Here is a 16,123-nt window from a genome sequence, read left to right on the forward strand (position 1 = left end):
TATGCCATCAGAAATCATAATTAGTCACACAAAGACAAAATGAGGGGTTTAAAAGTGCAACGTGTCTGGTTGTGGGTGGAGCATGGGGCTTAAGTAGCATTTCACAAGATAAAGACTGACTTTCATCGTCATTTTGTTACACTTTTTGTTTACTATGTAGATGTTTTCACCATTAGAATATGTGGATTTGCAGAGCATCTTTTGGTTAGTGTGGCGTTGCATAAGAATGGTAGCTGAACATGACATAAAGTTGAGACAAAACACAAGAGGAAGTTTAGTTTTTCTTTTGCGGTTTTAGCCTACAGCAGAATGGTGTCTGATGTGGGAGCACTGGGGATTCACGCCATCATTCAAAGGTTTTGGAAACACTTCATGATCCATTTTATCTGTTAAATATAAAGTTCCATCCTGCAGCATTTTACCCTCCTGGTACTGAGAGTAATTACATAAACACTGTTGATGAGGACTAATGATGTTTCGTTTTTTAAACTCCCTGCAACCTGGAGGTTACTTTAATGAAGTTTACAGATTTATTGCTCAGAATCAAAAATTCTGGTTTGAAAATTAAACCAGAAAAGTATTTTTGAAATTTATAAGTTACTTTTCAGTAACTCTTCTGTACCTCCAGGGTTTCCTGAATTTACAGGTTACTTTGAAGTAACTTTTCGGTGCTTACTGGGTTTCTTTCCTTGAATTTACAGGTTACTTTCCTAGGACTTACAGATTACTATTTTCTGAAATTTTAAAAGTACTTTTGAAACTCAAGGGTTATGTTACTGGAATATACATGTAACTTTCTGGAGCTTACATGATACTTCCTTAGCCCTTCCTTAGCTTACATGATACTTCCTGAAATTTATAAGTTACTTTCTGATACGTGTTGAAAAGTAACCTGAAAGTCTAGAAATCCCGTTATTAAGAAAAACGGAAAATAATACACTTTTAAGTGTTAGCAATGCAACCTGCTGGTTCTGGAAAGTATCCTAAAAGTTGCAAGAAAGTAACTTTGTTGTGTTAAATATCTCTGCTAGTTTCTTTTGTTACTTCCAGAGTGGCATAAATCTTCCTTAAATGCTTCAAATGTTTATTTTCTGGTTGCCTCAGTTTTTACCCATTCTGAGCATGGTTTATGCTTCTACTGTCAGCATGGGACTGATTGTCACAAACATACTGCTGCAAATTCTTGATTTTAACCAAAATACCTACTGGATTTATTTGTATGTAATAGCTGAAATTTATATTTGAAAGCGCTCTTTGTTTCCACCCACCTGTTTCATCCTGTTACATTATTTACACATTTTTATTAAATTGCTAGTCCGTCTGTTTTCATTTTTAACTCACCCTTTACTCCTCCTTCAGTACCATACGGTCCCAACTGTTTCTTTTTATGTGGTTTTGTTCTGAAGGCTGGTTTTCAAAGCTGTTTTTACACATGAACTCACATCAGTTTTCTGCATCATTTGACTTCAATAAAACCTGTAGGAATATTTGTTTTGTTTTCAAACACTTTTGAAAAGTAGTGTAAATATTCAGTGACTGCTCATTCTCTTATTAAAGTGACTGAACAAAGTGTATTAAAATAATGTTTAAGGGAAAATGTTGAGCATTCAGATTTTAACCAGTAACTGAGAAAAATATGCCAGTTACTGTTCTATTGTGTTTTTTATTAAATGCAGATTTTGCCATTTGTTTCTTTCTTGCTTTTAGCAATCCTTTTTGCAACTGAACTGATTTACTCATAACATTCTTTTTTTTTTTTTTTTTTTTTTTTTAGGTTTTTTGGTTTTTCCGCCCTTTCAAATTTTTGCCTCATTGTTGTTTTCTTTGTTTTTTGTTTTCTTTTCTGTTTTGCTCTGTAAAACTCCCAGAAAAGCAGTTTTATTCCATGAATATCAAGTCTCTACTGGAAGATTGAATAAAATTGTTTCATTAATCACAAAACCAGTTTCCTCTTTGGATGTGTCAACATTTTTCTGGGCAAACTTTCAGAAGTTGAAAGCTTTGTGTGTCTGCCTTACAAATAAGCATTATGTTTGTGTGAAGGTTGGAGCTCACTTTAGCTACCAATACTGCATCTGTTGTAAGTGTGTGAATATTTCTGTGTCCAGATGGGTCAGTATGAGTAGAAAGGCGCTGAAAGTTAAGATTGTTAGGAACTGGAATAGTCATAAATAAATCTTGACATGCTTGTTTTATTCTTTAGTGTGGCATTTAGCAAATATAAAAGGACCTAAGATGAGAAATTTGGTCAGATTTCACTTCAGACAGTATACTTGAACATCTGGTTTCAACAGTAAATAAATAAATACAAATAGGAGTCTGACAAAATCTTTTGAAGTAGTTTATAAGGCATTGGAATAAAATACAATAAATTATTAAAAAAAAACATTTAATTTGGTCACGAACTCTAAAAATTGGGAAGCAGTGCTGTACATTGCTACAACAAATAAAAGTTATTTTGTTTGGATGTGGCTTTAGGAATAAAGTTGTCACGAAGTCTCCTGGTTGCTGCACATCGTTTTCCTCCGCTGCCATCTAGAGGTAATGATTGCGAATTGCATCCATTTAGATATTTGAACTTAAATATTTTTGCCTGTTTATTTAAGACGTTTTTTTAAAAAAAACTAATATTTTTACAAATGAATCAGAAAAGAAAGTTCGATTATTTTAAAAATATATACTTTTTAAGTCATTTGTTTGCTTTTTTTCGGACCATTAAAATGACGTCACAGGAAACCGGAAAAGAATGAATTAAACGGGACCGACATGTAAAGTGTTGCACCTCTGAGCGGCTGGTGCGAGGTCATAGTAAGTTCGGTCTTTGGTCTTGATATTTCATATGATAAAGAAAACACTGTCACAGTTTCTGTTAACTTACTAACGCACATGCTAGCATTGAGCTTTAACCGTCAGTCAAATGTGACGTGCGTAAGCAGCCGTTAACGAACATAAAACGACTGTTTTTGGAAACTTAGGCGGTGTTTGGTAATATCGCCCAGAAAATGTGATGTTTACCAATTTTGATGAGACTTTCAGGTGGTGGTTCATGTCCCATTTCCTTCCAGACAATGAGACGGCTAGGTGTTCGTCTCCTCCGCCACTTCTACCGTCCTCCGCTCACTGGTTTTAGGCTTCTCCATCAGAGGGGAATCTTAACAGGTTCCCTCCCGGGTCACAGCAGCACTATTCCGGGTTCCAGCTGCCACATCCACAGGAGTGTGAGCAGCACTGCTGTCAGCCAGCACATCCAGGACCTGAGTGGGCCCGAACAGAGACTGTTGGATAAACTGTATGATGGTCTAATCTCTGGACAGAGGGCCTCCCTGGCGGAGTCCATCACGCTGGTGGAGACCCAGCATCCCAGGAAGAAGGAGCTGGCTCAGGTGTTGCTGCAGAAGGTGCTGGTCTTCAGGAGGGAGCAGGAGCGCAGAAATGGAGGAAAACCAGTGGCCTTTAGAGTAGGTGTGTGGTACAGAGGCAGCAATGATGCTTTTCCATGGGAACACATAAATAAGAAATAATCTCCTTAACACCACAAAAATGAAGGAAGTTTATTCCAAGAAGTTTAATACCGATGGTGTGTTAGGGCCAATGCACCTTGCATAAAAAAGGAGTACATTTCAATTGGATAAAATTGGCACATTCTGCAGATTTTTCATTTATCCCCTTAATCTACATTTCTTTAATGCAGAAGCATTATGTTTAAAATAAAATAAAGCATTTTATTATTTGTATTGAATTTACAGTAATAAGGCATGTTTTATGTAGCTTGGAAAACGTTCTGATCTATACCACAGCTTTACTATAATGTTGATTAATTCTCTACTTGTTTCGTGTTTAGGTTTATCTGGCCCTCCTGGAGCTGGGAAGTCGTCATTCATTGAGGTGGTGGGAAAAATGTTAACTGGACAGGGACACAAAGTGGCAGTGCTGGCTGTTGACCCGTCCTCCTGCACTTCAGGAGGTGACAAATAAGAGTTAAAATATGGTCCTTCAAAATAAAATTCAAGCTCTACCTAACTGAGTTCTGGTTGCAGGGTCTTTGCTAGGGGATAAAACTCGTATGACTGAGCTTTCTAGAGACATGAACGCTTTCATCAGGCCGTCGCCGGCTTCGGGGACGCTCGGCGGCGTCACCCGGACAACCAACGAGGCCATCGTTCTTTGTGAGGGAGCAGGATATGACATCGTTCTAGTGGAGACTGTTGGTAAGGCAATCTATAGTAAAGCCGCATAAGAAATTGAAGCGTCATTGTCATTGTAATTTGATTTGGTGCTGAAACGATTAATCGATTATTGAAATAATCGTCAATTAATGTAGAAATCAATTAATCGTTAACTGAAGTATACCAATTTGCTGAATAAATAACACACTCATAACAATATTTAAGCCAAAACTGTATATAATATATTTACCTTTTGCATTTAAATTAAAAACACATTAGTCTGTAAATATGTTTTAGTCAAAACACCTCAAATGACAGTTTTAGCTTCACCCAGTTCAAATTCACTAAAGGAATGCTATGCATTTTTTTTTTTGTCTCCGTCATAGGTAAGTGCAAATTTATTTTTGCCTGAACGAAGTTCTTGCATTTCTGTGCGGATATAGGTCTTAAATTCCACGATAAAATGTATTTAAAAGTATTAAATTTGATTTGGTGAAACCTGTAGAAATGTTTTTCATGTTTTCTGATATATAGCCGGCTATAGGTTCGTATTACTAGCCTGAAAAGAGTTTACTTATCAGATTAAAGAACACCTGGTAAAAAGGATACTCCAACAGATGGGTGACGTAATTATACAAACAAAAACTAATAGTTTTGTGTGATATTGATTTGGTGAAAGTGTTTTTGGTTCTTCTTGTGCTGCAGAACAATGCTAGGAGTGACAGTCACAGGAAGTATTTGTAACTGTTAATACACACTTTTCGATCTTTAGTGATACTCAGACAGTTTGGTCACCAGGCCCCTGATTTGCATATCAAGGGTAAAATTTATTCACTGTGAGGAATCTCAAGTTTGTTTGACTTCATGAATATTCATTTATGATTCATCCAAACAATTCCTCAGAAGAACTTTTTTTCTTATTCACTTCTTCATTTGCTATTAAGGCATTTGAAGTTGAGTTCACAATGCAAAAAAAATAATTTTTTTCTCTGTAGGAGACGTTTTTATGACCTTTTGGTGTGACTTTTTGGCTTTTTTTTAGTGAAAGCTAAAGTTCTGGTCTTGCATTACTGACTGAAACATATTTTGCTGTTTCAGGTGTTGGTCAGTCTGAGTTTGCAGTGGCAGACATGGTTGACATGTTTGTGCTTCTGATCCCACCAGCAGGTGGCGATGAACTCCAGGTCAGTGAGGAGCAACACACTGAAATATCAGAACATTATTCTGGTATAAAAAAGTTTTTGGTTGTTGTCGTGTTTTCCTAACAATTAGCGACCGCTGCAGGTTCAGAAGTTGTTTTTACATGTCATCCCTGACTATAATTTGTGAGTGACTTAAACATAGGATGTCTCTTGTTTTAGGTCAGTTGTAATTAACCAGGTTATTTGTATTTGCCACAATAATGAGAGAAAAAATATGTCAGCCCATATCTACATTCAACTAAACACAGCAATAGCTTCACCAGTAGGAGAGTAAAGTTTTCCCTGTTTAGTGTGATGTATCAGCTTATGATCACAATTTGATAGATTTGGAGACATTTTGCCAAATCAAGATGTGAGATCAATCAATCAAATTTTATTTGCATAGCACATTTCAGCAGCAAGGCATTTCAAGGTGCTTTACATAATTAAAAAACTAAATAAAAACAACAGAGATGTTGACTTATTCTACCTTGAATGCTGAAAATGTGCAATAATTAAGTATTTAAGGTTGTTTACATTTAATCAAAAAGCCTCCAGAAGATTTTGATCATTTATTTTCTTACTGTTGAATTTATAATGGAAAAAATTGAATTTATTAATGTTTTTCTTTTTCATTCATACCAAACTTGTTAAAATTGAAATGCGTGTGCATTTTTCCTCCTGGAAAGTTAACATTTTTGTCAAAACAGACGAGTTGATGATGTCTTATTTGCGGAAGTCTAGGTTTGTTTTGCTGACAAAAACTATATGCTAATCAGTTTATTAATTAGGATAATTAGTGGCTTCATTAGGCCAGCTCATTATGATTCATATTGTTGTGATTGAGGTTAGACAGGAAGGTGAGATGACATTGGTTTTGATTATAGTCAAGGTTTTTTTCATTAGAAACGTGATGCAGACTTAAAATCAGATGGAAGAATTTATTAACACTGAAACAATGTTAAACAGTTAAAACATGTTTTTAATTACATAATTTTAATGCAATTTGGTCTAATTGCCAACCACTCCACCAAAACAACTGTATGTTTTTTTTTTTATAGAGAACATTAAGTGTTTGTTGGGTTATATTTGCTATTTTTAGATCTTAAGAAGACATTAAGTTCTTCTGATTAAACTTATTAAAATCTTTCTATGAATGTTATATTGTGGCTTAAGTCCTACTTATCAAACAAAACTCAATGTGTGTCTGTGTCCCACCTCGTATATAATTAGACATATGTTGGGGTTCCACAGGGCTGCATCCTGGGACCTTTTCTAATTATTCTTCACAGGTGATGCTGAGAGTTTCATACACCGAAAAAATATTGAGACAGCTGCTTTGATAAAAATGCAAGATTGACTAAAAGATATTTGTCAATTATTGAACACTATCAAAAATTGCATTACGATCCCTAAGCAATCTGTACCACTAAGCAACAGTCACTGAGGGGATCCTTTATGTTTCTAAAGGGAGAGGAGCTAGGAGGTAGTCACCATTTTAAATAAATCTGTATAATTCTGCGCTCCTGTCTCGTGTTTAAACAACCCATACAAAATGATAATTCAAACAATTTAACCTGCAAGATTTTAAACTGATTAGGCCTCTTATCTTAACAGAAGCTGGTAAATCTCACTGCATGATTTTATCACATTGAATACCGTTTCACAACACGGTCATTTGTTGTGCCATTGCATTAAAAGGCAAAAAAGCAGCTTTACAAAAAAGCTATAAAAGTGTTTGATAGGAGGCCACTATCATATATTTGCCTAAGCGACCCCAGAAGGATTTTATTATAAAGCACGATGGTATAAATAGAAGCAGGTCGACCTCCAGGGGAGGCTGCTCAATTCAGAAAATCCTCGTTTTCACTGAAGGTTTTTATCTATTAAAGGAGCTGGAATACATTGTCTGTCACCATTGGCAATAGCTTCACCCATTTCTCCTTAAAGTGGCAGCTTAACGCCTGCTTGGTCAGTTATCAGCCCTGTGATCGTCGAACCTCAGGCACCTTTCAGGAACTTCCTGTTTCCATTCATATTTTATGGCAGATATTGTCTTGTGTACACTTTAAAACATAGTAGTACTTTAATATAGGTATCTTAAAACAGGTTTAACCCAACATTTTTGTATTTTTTGTAATCTTTATAATTTTGTACTTGGGTTTTGAGTAGATTTTTATGGAAAAATTAAAAGAATAGAAATATCCTTGCCTCATGCTGGAGAAATTGAAGTGCATCAGCAGCATTGATAAATCAAGGCTCCCACAAAAATCCAAAGGTGTTGAAAATATATATAAAAAAATAAGATTATAGAGTAAAAATACAGAAATACTGTGTTTATCAGAAATGGGACACACCGATCCAAAGGAAGTGAAACGGAGTAGGATAACTCTTTTTATGTACTTGATGTGCATTGAAAAGACAAGACTATTGACAATAAATGAAAAGTGAATACTAGTTCAGAAAAAATGCAGTACCAGTGGAAATATATATATGCAAAAGTCCTTTTTGTTAGAATAACAATTATTTATATCAACTTAAACGACACTGAAAACCATCCTTCTTTCAGTCTGTGCACAGATCTGTCAGACTTTATTTGTTAATGACCTCCTTTATTCAAATAATTTTCTGTCCAGGGCATCAAGAGGGGCATTATCGAGAGAGCCGACTTGGTGGTGGTGACAAAGTCAGATGGAGATCTTGTGGTTCCAGCCAGACGGATCCAGACCGAATACACCAGCGCCCTGAAACTGCTGAGGAGACAAACCAGATCCTGGAACCCCAAGGTGAGTCTGAGTGAGGAGACGATGGCTGCATGCATGTTAGCCGACACAGGAGGGCGGAGGAAAGGTTTGACAATAACGAAGACGTAATAATAGTATTTTTCATGCTCCGTCTCAGCCTTGACCTTGTTCCTTTCTTACTAAAATCCTTCATTTTCAAACAAAAGCTTCATCGCTTCCGCCACCATCAATTTTAGTGTTTTTCCAGACTTTTCCCCTTCAGTGAGTCTGTTAGCCATCAGTGGAGTCTGCTGTCTTCTCTCATTTTAACTCACTTCTCTACATTCAGTCTTGCTTTGCATGAAACCACAAACATCTCAAAGGTGCAAAAAAACAAGAAAGAAAACCATCAAACAAAATCAAACTACATTTTTTCACTAAACAAACATTATTTTGTTGTTTTTATTTATTATTCTAGAGTTTAAAGGTTTCATGTTGGGCTAAATACCTTGCAAATGTTTTCATATCCTTAAATTTGTACACATTTGTCAGATTACAACCCTAAAGTTTTTATGTGATAGATCAACATAATGTTGTGCAGAGGTCTGCAACTTTTAAAACCCGAGGAGCCACATTGGCCTTCAGTCCAGCTAAATAACACTTTTAGAGCTGCAAATGTTACAAAACCTTTTAAAAAGAGAAAACTTTTTATTTTTAAAGAACTCCGTTTACTTCAGTTTTTAAAATAAAGAAAAGCATAAAACTTGCAGAAAAGAAGATGGACAAGTTTCTTTGTGAAATTTGTAGAAAATTAAAAATAGAAATTAATATTAGAATAACAAGGATTGTGTTAAAACAAGAGGTCTCACTTTTGTTTTTTTTCTCTCTGGTGCATTTTTGGTTAAAACAAACCTGTTCATTCAGCAAACTTATTCACTCTGGGTAGAGTGTCAAGAAACTTTTGTCAGGTAAGAGTGGTGATACTTTACATTACTCAAGTAAAAGTAAAAAGTATGGTACAGTTAAAATGTCCCTGAAGGAACATTTCAAAAAGTTACTCAGGTAAATCACATTTTTTGCTGCTGCTCTGCGTATTTTTCATATAAAATCACAACTGAACATGCAGACTTGTGTGCTTGTCATGTGAAATGATGTAAAACAGTTGAATAAGTCTGGATAGTTCTTCATGGCGATGTGTGGAAGGAGGTTCAGACTATTTTTTTAAAGTTTTTTTTTGTCAAACCTGTCAGATGAGTGAGGGTTTTAATCCACGTCTGTGACCCGGTCCCCCCCCGGCCCCCCTCACAAATCCCCTCCTCAGGTGGTCCGTGCCTCCGCCAACACCTTTGAGGGCATCCCAGAAGTCTGGGCCAAGATGGAGGCGTACAGGGCCGCCATGCTGAGCAGCGGCGAGCTGCAGGGCCGGCGGCGGGCCCAGCAGAAGGTCTGGATGTGGAGTCTGATCCAGGAGAACGTCCTCTGGCATTTCCAGAACCACCCGGCCGTCAGAGGGACTCTGCCCCGCCTGGAGCAGAAGGTCACCAGGGGAGAAATCTCTCCAGGACTGGCTGCTGACCTGCTTCTCAAAGCTTTCTCAGAGACATCGTAACATGGCGGCCAACAGAACGTTTGAGTTGAACAAATTCCTGGTGGCCATCGCCGCTGCGCCCCCTCTGGTCAAGGAAGGCAGGACGGCGTGAACGGCTGTGATTCTTTGATTTGCACAAACAGTGTTTGTTTTTAACCTTTCTGAGAAACAACCAAATTCTGATTCATTTTTATTCTTAAGTATAACGGAGTATGAAGGCCACTCTAAGAAAATAAATACATAAAATTACGAGAATTAAGTTGTGCGAAAATAGTCATAACTTTAAAAGATTAAAGTCAAAGTACTTTGAGAATATTCATATGAGAATAAAGACGTATAACTAGAATAAAGTTGGAATATTTTCAGAATAAACTCAAAATAATACAAGAACAAAGTTGTAGTGTTACAAGAATAGTCATTTTCTAACTTTAAGGTAATATGTCATTCTTGAAATATTCCGACTTTATTCTCATATTAATACAACTTTAAGCTTGTGTTATTTTGACTTTATTCCCTTACGACTTCTTGTAATATGACTTTGTTCTCGTGGTTTTATGACTTTATTCCTGTCATTTTATTTTATTTTGTCTTAGTGTGGCCCTAATACTTCATCAAATGTAAGAGGTGGTGAGCGAGGTGTATGGCTTCATCTCCATGGCAATAACAGTAAGAAGTGACTAAATAATGAATCTGATAGTTTTAAAGTCAGTGCTGGTCCAGTTTTCACTGCAGCATTAAAGTTTCTCAGTGTTTAGAAAAAAGGTCCAGATCTTGAGGCTTTCCTGCTCCCACCCCTTTTCTAATCACTTTTACAAACTGGGTTATTTACCAGAACAGCTTTAAATTGAGCACAATGCAAATCTTTAAACGATAAGCTAAACAAAAAGAGGCCTCGCATATAAACAATTATGACCCTGTCGGAGCTGCTATGGACAGTGTTTTATTGTGAAAATCTTTTACAGATGTTGTAACTTGATTAAAATGGTTACATAAAAGACGAATGTGGATCTTAAATCGATTATTTAAGTGTTTGTAGCAGAAATTGACGAAGCTTTTCATCCGTTGTTGTTTGCATTTGAAAGAAGAGGAGTGATCAAAGTTACCTGCAAGCATTTTACTCCTGGGTTTTGGCTTTTCCTCTTCTGCCTGGGGCCAAAAACACCGAGGTGAGGTTCTCTATAAAAGACTACGGCGGACTGATGCTGCCAAAATTGGCAATAAATATCAAAATAAATGAATGGATTCATAAAGTAACTCGTGTAGGAAATATTAGATAAAAAACAAAACAATAATTAACTTATTTGATTGTACAATGACAAATTATTTCATTTTTAACAGTATTATTTTAATGTTGCTATTTGTTTTCTTAGTTTTTTCTGACCATTTTGTTTATTTTCTTAAATTTTGTATTAATACATTTTCTTTTATTTGCAGTTGCATCTTATTTCACTTACTGTAGATCGAAGTTTTATCTCATAGACAACTTTTTTGGAGAAAAAGATGGACCTGGAAGCATAGCGGTGGGGTTCTCCACTGCAGCTTTAGGCTTCATTTTGAGTTTAACCTGAATAAATTGGGCAATGCAAACCATATAAAAATGGGAAATGTGTGTTTTAGACTGAATGATTTGATGGCCTTTTTAACACCATTTTTCTTGGTTTAGTTTGAAGAACAAAGAAGATAATTAATATAAAACACAGATACGTAAAATAAATAATAAAGGATGAGTACAGAATTTATCGAATAGATCTGATCCAGAATTGTTTTCAATATCAGGACTGATGCAGATATTAACATCTAGATTAGGCCTTTTTTTCCTGAATAATTCACGAAGCTGTGCGCGATTACTCCATTTATCAACACCTGGTTCTGTATGTAAAATTCTTGAAACTTCCCCCACTAGAGGTCTCCCAAACACCACCCAGCTCTGGGCTCATTACCCTAATGACGGGGCACACACCTCCCAAGCCGCCCTCCCCTCCCAACGCCTCCTGTCCTCCATCCATTCTTCACTGAGGTTGCGCAGGGTGCCAGGTCACTCGGGGGTGAAGACATCAACAGCTGCCACTCTCCTGGAGGACAGGCTGTACTGTAGCTCCTGCTCCCCTCCTCCTCCAAGAAAAAAAAAGAAAAAAACAAGAGTGATTCCTTGAACAGTACAAAGTAGAAGAAGGCAGCTTTTAGCCTGTCTTTGTGTATTTTAGGGGGAAATTATTGGGTGCGTTCGGTTATCTGTGCCCGTCCTTGCCAGGCTGCTGGACAGACTCCCAGGTCGCTGCTCGTTTGCTCCCGTCTGCGTACGAGAGGAAGAATGCCCCCTGAATGCAGATGGATTCATTAGGTCTGAGTAACTCCCTTCTCCTCCATCATGCTGGCACAAACGCATACACACTCTGACTGCTCTGGCTTTGCAACAGGGTACAGTGAGTTCTGCAGCTCTCTCTCTCACACACACACACACACACACACACAGGTATACACACAGTTATCTCCAGTGTAAACAACACCATGCGGTTTCGCTAAGAAAGATTTAATCAACTGCTGCCGGCTCGTGTTCGGCCATTTTAGCCTAAACACAGAGTCGCTGCACATGTGTTTAGCATTTTGCTGGATCTCTTGAATGTAAGTAGAGGGATAGAGACTGCCTCTTTGATGAGGTTTCTCATGTTTAATGGACAGGATTAGAAAGACGGTGTCAGCAGTCTGTAGGACAAATCTAAACAAAGCCTTCGTGCTGTTTTCATTCTAGGAACTCTGCTCCCCTCACAAAGCCTCAAAGTCTGGAGAGAAAACCCTGAAAAACTGGATCTGCTAAAAATGTCAGAGCTGGCATGTTGTAGCCTGGAAACACATCTGTGTTTGTCTTCCTGCTGGTTGTATCAGTGTTGGAGTTTAGTTGTTTTCTGCTCAGATCAGAGCGTAAGGGGAAGCCTGACACTGAGGGAAATGTCAGAGCGGCACTGCTACCTGGTTGATTTGGGAGGGGGGGCAGTGACAAACTGGCCATGGACTGCTGAGCTGCACAGCTTCAGCCGTCCCTGCTGCTCTGCTCATTGCACACATCACACCCAGGCACCGTCCGTTCCCTCCTTACACACACACACTCACACACTCAGCTGGATAAGCTGCCTGGCTTTTTACTAGGGGTGGGAATCTAATCAGACTAATTCTGACTTTAATCTTCTGAGTTTGTCGGACTTCTGAGAAAAAAGTTGGAATTATGAGGAAAAAAGTCAGAATTCTGAGTCGGCACTCTGAGAATCAGTGATGAAAAAAGGGCAAAATTATGAGAAAAGAGGTCAGAACTTTCAGAAAAAAACTGAATTTTGAGAAAAGTCATAATTCTGAGTTTAAAATCAGAATTCAGGGTAAAGTTGTAATTCTGAAAAAAAAAAAAAAATCAGATTTTTTTATTCATTAGTTTTTTCAGTGACCCTAATCCTTTTCCTTATGCCTGGCTTCAAACTTGGGTTGGGAATCATTTACCATCTCATGATTCGATCATTTTTGGAGGCCCACTGTTTGATTCAAAATTGATCTTTGAGTCAAGACCAGAAATTAGTAAAGTAACCAAAAAAAAAAAAAAAAAATGGAAATCAGAACTGGCTTATAATTCTCCATCCCTCTAGCAAACAGCATGTCCTCCATCGATGATCGATCAATCAATCAATCAGGCTTATTTGTATAGCACATTTCAGGCAGTTCAAAGTGCTTTACTATCTCAAGAAAGAAACGTTGGAGTTGGACTCTCCTTAATGGCGTCGGCGAGCTGCAGCTCGGCTCCCCGGCTCATGTAGCGCCTCGCTCATTACGCGGCTGTGATGGGTCACGCTGCTGCCTCTTCATAAGAAGACCCTCATGGCGACACGTCTTATTATATCAACCGCAGAGATGGATGTTAATACCAGGCTTCAGTGTGCGCGCTGCGTGCTCTCTAGCCTGTAGAGTGCGGAGCCGCAGTTGGTATTCAAAGTGCGTCTCGTTGCGCGGAGCTAATTCTATTTAACCCGGTGAAGTCTGCTGGATGGTTCAGTGAGAATGCCCCAGGGGAGTCCAGTATGTACCTCTGCTTTATTACACACCTGAGGAGGCCCACTCTCCCACACATGTACACTCCGCTGTTTGCTGTGTGTAATTTACTGGGTCGCCTGTGGGCAAGGCCTTCATCTGCAGGAAGGCGCGAATGGAGCCTTGGCGCCAGTAATTGGACTTTAGAACAGATTGGGGAACTTGATTGACCCCCGGTAATGGATTTGAGTGAATAATTATTTGTAGTTATGGTTGGAAGATGATATCAGGGAGAGAGAGACCAATCCCACCAGTGTGACTCACCCCTGCCGCCAGAGCGGAGCGCTGCCAGCACTCAATTAATGAAATCCAGCTGCTCGGGCTCCCAACGTGTAGGAGCTGATCAAAAACACACACACTGGGGGTCTGGTCAGAAGAAGGGTTATCTTTATCCAACCTTCCCCTTTTTTCGCAAGACTGTCTGCCTGTGGCTCATCACAATGGTGGTTATAAAATCTCCTCCACTCCAGGTACAGGACATTAACTCTGATAATGTCTCCATTATTTTTTTAACTGCCCGTGGCCCCGCTCGGCGCGGCTCGCGGCGGACATGTTAATGAGGCCCCTCAAGATGGCGGGCAGCGCCTCCTCAGGACACAAAACGCAATCACTTTTAATCCAGAGCTTTTAATTGCCGGCCAAGTTCCTCAGAGTGAATTTGGACGGTTGGACGTCACGACGGCCGCCTTTCAGTGGTGAAACAAACGGGAAGTGATGAAAGGTGGGTTCGGTTCTAGTGGGACATTAAGTGTATTATTGTTATTTGAGACTGAAATTAAAGATTTTCTTGATTTTATTTTTAGCTGTGAAGGATAACTGCATGCCTTCGTTCCTTGATTGACCCGTTTTACTCATTATTCTCACTGCAGTAAATGTTTTGCCTCCGTGTCCAAACAGAACATTTTCATGAAGTCTGGTGGAAAAAGTCTGGAATACGGATTAAAGGTTTTCCGGCCCGAACAAGATGGAGGGAAATACGTTGATATTTACAGATTATATTCCTCTTCCCATTAAAGAAAAATCCATCCATCCATCCATCCATCCATCCATCCATCCATCCATCCATCCATCCATCCATCCGTCCATCCGTCATCTCTTCTATACATTTATAGAACCTTTAGATTTGTCATGAAGGAGTAAAACCTCTGCATGCTGAATCCTCCTGTCATATTCTCCTATCCCCTCTTCCTCCCGCTCCTCCTCCTCCTCGTCTCCGTCCCTGTCTCTCCCTCCATCTGACCCCTCGTTGCCCTGTTGCCAGTCTCTATTATTTCTGGCTGCCCAGTGGCCTGGTCAGGCTGCTGCTCTGGGCTCCAGGCAGCCCGTGTTATGACAGGTAACACTGGGCCACACACTCTCTCTGGTAACACGTGGAGGTCAGCCTGTCATACCTGTCCACAGCTCATCCGTGCACACGCATATTCATCTACACACACACACATGATTCACTGTATGGACAGCTGCCAGGCGCTCTGGCTGTAACCTCACATTCAGCACAGAGCAGCAGAGATGCACCGCTTCCTGGTTCGCTCTTGCATAACGACGTCTTGTTTTTTATAAGGTCTAACACGATGTTCTTTGGTGCTGAGGACGGCTGTTGTTGGTGTTTAGCACTGATGAGGAGGATTTAGCTGTTAACTACTGCAGGAGTCCCCTCTCTGCTGCTCACCGAGTTAATGACCGCTCACAGTTGCTGCCCTGAGGGGCCTGCAGGCCGAGTCAGCCAACACCAGACCCTCACTGCACCTCCTGCACCAAACCAGGCTAAAATCCTTCAAAATGCTTCACTTTAAATGCAGTGTTTTTAAGATTTGGAAACTGCTTGATATTCAAGCTGCACAGTTTTGTAATAAAGTGAAATCTAAATGTTTGATTAAAAACTTAGTTACAGTTGAAACCAGACACTTTTATTTCCACTGTATGAAGTGAAATCTGACTAAACTTCTCTTGTTTCAGGTCGGTTAGAATGATCAAAATTATTTATGTGAGAACATTTTCAACACATTTATTGTAACTGTTTAAGCATTTAATTTGAACAGGAAGGTCATTTAACTTGACATAATTTGTTTGAATTGTTTCGGTAGCAGCATTTTCATTACAAATGTAGGCAAAACTATCGCTATTCCACTAATGTCTTAAAAACCTTACAATTGTTTTACCATTAAATAAGACAATCCATATTAAAATCATATATAAATAAGTTTGTTCATCCTCCAACCATTTCCTGTCGTCGTCTTTGTTGTTTTTTCCACCAATAGTAACATCCGGTTGTTGGTCATGTGACTCATGATGCAAAAAAGTGTTTTTTCTTTACAGTTCAGCGAAATAAACAAATTTCAATAGTAAACAAACCATCTCATCCTAGAGCCAAAACAAGTTTTTTTTTTCCCAAAAGTT

The 16,123-nt window shown here is 38.7% G+C and overlaps 1 protein-coding gene across 1 annotated transcript; it reads left to right on the top strand.

The window, feature by feature from the left end:
* Positions 1-2,719: 2,719 nt before the first annotated feature.
* Positions 2,720-10,671, top strand: mmaa (metabolism of cobalamin associated A). Its single transcript, XM_015018299.1, has 7 exons — positions 2,720-2,808; positions 3,066-3,462; positions 3,842-3,964; positions 4,038-4,208; positions 5,265-5,350; positions 7,984-8,133; positions 9,392-10,671. Exons 2-7 carry the CDS (start codon positions 3,069-3,071, stop codon positions 9,677-9,679), a joined length of 1,212 nt encoding a protein of 403 aa, XP_014873785.1. The 5' UTR covers positions 2,720-2,808; positions 3,066-3,068; the 3' UTR covers positions 9,680-10,671.
* The last annotated feature ends 5,452 nt before the right edge of the window (positions 10,672-16,123 follow it).

This window comes from Poecilia latipinna, unplaced genomic scaffold (genome assembly GCF_001443285.1).
Source record: "Poecilia latipinna isolate Pla-1442-1.1 unplaced genomic scaffold, P_latipinna-1.0 Scaffold78, whole genome shotgun sequence".
Lineage (NCBI taxonomy): Eukaryota > Metazoa > Chordata > Actinopteri > Cyprinodontiformes > Poeciliidae > Poecilia > Poecilia latipinna.